Source organism: Henckelia pumila, chromosome 3 (assembly GCF_033568475.1).
Source record: "Henckelia pumila isolate YLH828 chromosome 3, ASM3356847v2, whole genome shotgun sequence".
NCBI classification, from domain to species: Eukaryota; Viridiplantae; Streptophyta; class Magnoliopsida; order Lamiales; family Gesneriaceae; genus Henckelia; species Henckelia pumila.
The window spans coordinates 88,300,961-88,307,981 of record NC_133122.1 but is presented as its reverse complement, the minus strand read 5'-3'; the positions used below and the strand labels follow the sequence as shown (position 1 = coordinate 88,307,981).

Here is a 7,021-nt window from a genome sequence, read left to right as displayed (position 1 = left end):
TAATGAATGTTAATTGTTCATTAATGCCCTAATATGAGATTAGTAACCCGAGGTCCCCACACTTCTTCTCTCTCTTCACATCCGACCATACAATGTTATTCTCTGCCATGTTGCCAATGATCTCCCAGGATTCAGCTGGCGTCTTCCTGAACAAACATCCATTAGCCGCAGCATCCAACATAGATCGAACCGATTGATCGGCTCCATTGTAGAACGTCTGAGTCTGCTGGCTTTGATATAAATTATGCTGAGGACACATCCTCAACATGTTCTTGAATCTGGTCCATGCCTCATGTAAAGATTCACCCTCCTTCTGTTTGAATGAAATAATATCTGAGAATAATTCGCCATCTTCGTAGGAGGAAAATACTTATTCAAAAAAGTTTGAACAAATTGGTTCCATGTAGTGATGGAACCCGCAGGCAGATCATCTAACCACTCCGTAGCTTCGCCTTGTAGAGAAAATGGGAATAACCGCAGTCGCACTGCATCAGATGTTACCCCATTAACCTTGAACGTGTCGCAAATCGACAGAAAACGCTCCAGATGAGCGTAGGGATATTCCACAGATGTGCCCCCAAATCTTGCTTGCAGTTGGATCAGCTGAATAGTAGAGGGATTCAGCTCAAAATTGTTCGCCTCAATAGCGGAGAGAACGATGTTAGATCCATAGCCTTCAGTTGGTGGGCGGATTAAATCAAGAACAATACGGTTTTCCGCCATCTCTCATAGAACCTGAAAGTTACAAAGAAAATAGAGGAATTCAGAATTTAATAAAAAAATTAAAATAAAGTCTAATCTCAAGAGAAACAAAAATTCTGATATCAAAAACAGTCCCCAGCAACGGCGCCAAAAACTTGACCGGCTAAATTGGTATGATTAAAAATCAACTGGCAAGCATACCAGGTTAAATTATAGATAGTGAATAAAATTCGAATATCGAACCCAAAGGGACTGTATAATTATGACTACCAGAATATATTTATTTCTACTTAATCTAGACTAATCAAAAATAGTGATTTCAAATTTTAAACTAATAAAAAAAATTGCAATTAAAATTTAATTAAATAAAACGCAGCTGAAAAATTTAGATTAATTCAAATATGGGAAAAGCTCGATCAAGGACTCACGTAGGTACCAGACAATTCATGTAACAAGCAGTCAATCTAAGATATCAGACTTAATCTTAATTCATGGGAATTTTTCTAATTTGTTCGAAGGACTATTTCTAGAACAATCAAACCTATTCAAATATTGATGAACTAATCTTTCGTAATTCTAATCAAATTTGAATGCATAAATAACTGTGAAAATTCAGTAAACACCTAAACCGCATAATGAAATCGAATTCTATTTCTAGTCAGTTGATTATCGAAGTGATCAAAATCGAAACCTCCTCTGTCGAATTGGAATCAATTAACATGCAAGCAAATAACTGGCCAGAAAATTCACAAGACAAATATAAATTCGATAAACAATAAAATCAAATCAAGTCTTAAAATCCCAAATAAACAATTCAAGTTTTATACATAAATTGTCTGGCACAATCACGTGGCCTTGATCGAATAAAAACTACTACTCACTATTCATAATTCAAAACCAAGTTTTAATCATAAATTGACAAAAGAAAATAAAAGAAAAGAATAAGAATTCTCCCAAAGCGTGTAGCCGCCCACGTCTAAAAAATCTGGACTGGAACTCCGGAACCCTTCTAAAATAATAAAAACTCCTATTTATAGTGTTTGGATCCCCTAAAAACTAATTCCTTACACAACAATAATTCTCGGAAATTTTTCTCTCCGCGGAACGTGCACGCGCGCCAAAAATGCCTCGCGCGTGTGCAGTTATATAAAATAGTGGCTCAGACTTCTTTTCTCGCGCGCACGCACGAAATAGTCCCGCTCGCGCGCGTTCCTTCATCAATGTTGCTGGAATTTTATACCGCGCTCGCGTGCATTCTTTAATTCCTGAAGCATGCGAGATAGCGCAATTTGATGCGCCAACTTCCATCTTGCAAGCGCGATTGCGCTACTTCCAAACACCAACAGCGATGCTTTCTTCTTTACTCCATCTTGCTTCTTAGCGCAAACCAAAAGCGCATTTGCACTCTTCCTAGCGCCAAACTCAAGTGCAATCGCGCTACAACATTCACCAACAGCGCAACTTTCAACCTGCTCCGAGCGACAAATTTGAAAAATTAATATCATGAGTTCTAGCCGTCGAATCGACCTGAAATTTGGAAAGCAGCTTCAAAACATCTTGAACTTCATTCTGAAGAGTGGAGATCGGATTTGGAAGTTTTAAAATTAAAATTTAATTTTTGACCAAGACTGCTCCGTAATTCATTCTTCATAAATTTATTTTCCTACAAAATTAACCCGGAGAGTGAAATACACACACATGCACTAAAACACATAAAAACAATATGAATGCACACAAAATAGACATAAAAATATCACGAAATAATGCATACAAAATGCACTTATCACCGAGCTGGTCGGGCTTTTGAGATAACCACGAGTGGCCTGGTTTACATATTGCCGAGCTGGTCGGGATTTTGAGATAACCACGAGTGGCGTGGGTTTACATATTGCCGAGCTGGTCGGGCTTTTGAGATAACCACGAGTGGCATGGGTTTAAATATTGCCGAGCTGTTCAGGCTTTTGAGATAACCACGAGTGGCGTGTGTTTACATATTGCCGAGCTGGTCGGGCTTTTGAGATAACCACGAGTGGCATGGGTTTACATATTGCCGAGCTGGTCGGGCTTTTGAGATAACCACGAGTGGCGTAGGTTTACATATTGCCGAGTTGGTCGAGCTTTTGAGATAACCACGAGTGGTGTGGATTTACATATTGTCGAGCTGGTCGGGCTTTTGAGATAACCATGAGTGGCATGGGTTTACATATTGCCGAGCTAGTCAGGCTTTTGAGATAACCACGAGTGGCGTGGGTTTACATATTGCCGAGCTGGCCGGGATTTTGAGATAACCACGAGTGGCGTGGGTTTACATATTGCCGAGCTGATCGGGTTTTTGAATTCTTTGCGTTTGACAAAAACATGTCTTTTTCATTCATAACTCAAAAAGATATTTCCAAAATTTGAAAAATAACAAAATAACTTGGCTACTATTGTTAACAAAATTATAAACAAAATTAATGAAATAACTCACAACCCATTGTGTTATGAGGCTCGGTAGTGTAGTAGGATTGTCCAGGCACCTATGCATAATATTTCTTCAACTGTTGGGCGTTCCATGACCTCTTTTCTTTTGCTCAAAATGGTCTGGACCATCCCGATCCCTTTTTCCAGGCCGATACCTTCCTCCTTTTTGCGCTACCAATATATCTTTCATCACCTCATCTTGTTGAATTATCCTCTCAATATCTTGTTCCAACTGTCGACAGTCATTGGTGATGTGCCCATATTCATTGTGAAAATCACAATACTTATCAGATTTTGGCTTGCGAGGCCCCTGCTCACTCCATGGGGGTCTTTGTAGAAGTCTTTTTTCTTCGCATATTCGCAGGGCCTGAGTCTTACTCATCCTTAGAGGGGTGAAGGATGTGAATTGTCCAAGCAGCTCGGGTCGAGGAGCTGGTCCCATCTTTTGAGGCGTGTTAGGGATCATGGTGTCCTTTGGGCTTGGAGGCTTGTCTATCCCCCTATTCAACCGAGAAACTTGTATCTCATCTAAATTCCCGTATTTCTCGACCCGAGCAAGCAACTCATCGTATGTAGACGACGGTTTTTTTTTCAAGGATTTAAGGAAATCCCCTGTAGTAAGTCCTTGGGTGAAAGCACTGATGAGAAGATCAGTAGTGGCAGTAGGCACTTCAAGGGCCAAAGCACTAAATCGATGAATATATGCTCGCAAATCTTCTTGACCTTGTTGTTTGATAGCGAAAAGACTGAGAGTGGTTGTGGGGTGCTTTTTGCTACTAGCAAAATGGTGTAGAAAGATTTTAATTAAATACTTGAATTCCTTGATATCCCCTGGACGCAATAGGTTGTACCATTATTGTGTTGGCCCTATCAGAGTATTGAGAAAAACCCGGCACTTGATCAGGTTAGAATATTTGTGCAACAGCGCAGCATTCTCAAAATGGGACAGGTGCTCTTCCGGATCCTCTTTTCCATCATATTCCCCAACATGTGGAAATTTAAAGTTTTTGGGGAGTTCGGACTCCAGTATTTCAGCAGAGAAAGGAATATTCCGGACTGGCGTGGCTAGGTATCCGGACTGCTTCTTCTTCAAGAGCTCCATCTCTTCTTTCAATTTCTTGATCTCCTCCAATTGTGCGTTCTGATCTGGTGGGGGGAGATTGGCTTCCCCCTTGCAGCTAACGCTCGTTTGACAGCGGTAGTGACAAGTTGATTTATTTGTGCGTTGACTCCGTTCGCATCAGCCATCTCAATTATTTTTCTTTAAATTCCCACAGACGGCGCCAATTGATGATGTCGAAATTTTCCTCCGGGTTCGGTTTGGTAGTGTGGATCTCCAAATCTTCAATAAATCGGGTTGGGTCGGGCACGACGGTGTTCTGCATAGACAAAAGCTAAGTTAGGGGTCGTCGAAGGTGTTTTCGGCATGATCCCTCTGATGCCTAAGTCAGTGCTCAAAAATAAAAGATCTTGACTAAAAGTAAGAACAAGAGAATATGCATGAGTGAGTGTGTGAACAAGAAGTGAATAGAAGAGAGGAATGAATAAACCATGCACCATACCTGTATTTATAGGGGCTTGGAGGGGTAGGTTACCTTGTCAAAGTAGAACATGTGTTAGAGTAGGACTCTAATTGATGAGTCTGAAATCATATCAAATCTTGGATTCATAAGATATTGTCCTTATCTGTTGCAAAACTTCATGTATCCGAGAGTACTAGAAGGTTCCAGATATTGGACCCTTCCTGGGCCCGGATCGGGCTCCAACTATACCAGTTAGGGCTCAAACCCATGAATTTATGATCATGAGCCCATTTCCTAACAGGGCCATTCCAGACTGGGCTTCTTATAAAATAAGACTAGATGAGCCTCAAAGTATATTTCCAAAAATATGGATTATTGAGCTCGGGTCGGGCTTTTACCATGCCTAGATAGGGCTCGACCCAGTGAGCTTAGCAGCTAGGGCTTGAGTCAAGGGCTCTTCCCTTTGTCTTGAATAGGTCCATCTAACTTGAATTGGTACATGGGGCATGATCGAATGGGCTTTATATTGTCTTAAATCCTGTCTCATAACAATAGTAGGTGATTTTTGAACTACGTTCCCTGATTATGGGTTGTCGGGTTCGGGTCGGACCAGACCCAATTATTTATGGGGGCATCAGTCGTATATGGATTAGATTGATATATTTCTTGTACGTTTTTCCGAAAAAAAATTTAGACAAAAATAATATGCATTGGTCCTGAAGGCCAAAAATTATTAATACCAATAATGGATCCCACGTCCACGTGCGACGTGCATATGATAACAAAGCATATCACCTTCTTCACCTTTTGTGTGGAACTCGGGATTGTTAGTTTCACTCAAAATTTTTTTTTTTCCAATTTGTAAAATTATTGTTTTGGAGTAAAAATACTCTCTATACCCCTTTTTTAGTGTTTGTGACACATATTTTGTATATATATAACACAATATTTAAATATTCACTATGTTTAAATACATCGATCTCCTCATATATTTGAATTATATTTAGATAAATGTTTGGGAAAGTTTTTAGGAAACACTTATCAGCTTTTTAAAGTTGAGAATTGTTTCCCAAAATCTCTCCCAAATACTATTTTAAATGGATGGGATATATACAATAACTTATCTGAATAGTTAATATTTTTTTGAATAAATTATAATTAACTAAAAATGATAGCGATAAATACAATTTTTAAGTGACAACACCAAAATAAAACTTTATAAGATAGTAGATATCATTTGGCCAAACATTTGTATTTTTTAACTATTTAAATATATTGATTATTTTAAAAAATTTACAGAATTAATGTTCCATTTTCTTATGTGTGGATTTTATTTTATTTTTTGATAGTAAATATTGTGAATTTATTATTATTAAATAAACAAGTCTTTAGATACAAGTTCTACCGACAAAAATGAAAAAACTCTTGCTCCTAAATAAGAGGAGAAAGAGAAGAAAGAACAAAATAAGCAGGTGAATGAGCAACCACATTAGCTTCGTGTGGATATGAGTCAACTTAGTGGCTGGCCTAAAGTTGAGCAAGTTTCTAAAGGTTCAGTCTATGCTGACAGATGGGTACTACCCGATCTACCAGCATCAATGGCCCAGATCACCCGGGAGATCACATGATGTGATCTTCCGGGTGATCCGGGCCGTTGCTACCCCACTCGGGCACTGCCCAGGTGAGGTAGCATAGACTGAACCGTTTCTAAATCTGAAGCTATGGGCCCAAGGTAATTTAAGTTCTCCTCTGAGCTGATGTCCGAGTGGGGTAGCATAGACTGAACCGTTTCTAAATCTGAAGCTATGGGCCCAGTGTAATTTAAGTTCTCCTCTGAGCTGATGACTATCTGCAAACTGCATCGTCAAAAGAGAGTTCGTACAAATTTAGAAAATCTGCAAATTTCTATTTATTTGCTAGCCACAATCCCACTCGTACCACCAGTAGTTCCGCAAAGACAATAGGAGGCGACTTCTCAATTTTCTTCCCAAAAGCAAGTACGATCTGCCCTTCATGTACTCTTAGGGCTTGTTTGGTACTAGTACAATTAATCCTGGTATATTTTATCCTATCCAATACTCCGTTCTTCTCGTCATATTATTTATCATCTATTAACTATTTATTTTACATCAATCAAATCATTAATAATTTATCTTATATCAATCAAACCATTGAATTTAAATTACTATTGATGCCCCTAAAAAATATATGGGTCTAACCCGACCCGAGCCCAATAATCCATATTTTTGGAAGTATATAGTGAGGCCCATCTAGTCTTATTTTGTGAAAAGCCCAGTCTGAGATAGCTTTGTTAGGGAATGGGCTCGTGATCA

The 7,021-nt window shown here is 39.1% G+C and overlaps 1 protein-coding gene across 1 annotated transcript; it reads right to left on the bottom strand.

Annotated features, from left to right (window-relative positions):
* Positions 1 to 3,238: 3,238 nt before the first annotated feature.
* LOC140889166 (uncharacterized) lies at positions 3,239 to 4,267 on the bottom strand. Its single transcript, XM_073296872.1, has 2 exons — positions 4,062 to 4,267; positions 3,239 to 3,941 (listed from the first exon to the last, which is right to left on the bottom strand). Exons 1-2 carry the CDS (start codon positions 4,265 to 4,267, stop codon positions 3,239 to 3,241), a joined length of 909 nt encoding a protein of 302 aa, XP_073152973.1.
* Positions 4,268 to 7,021: the final 2,754 nt, after the last annotated feature.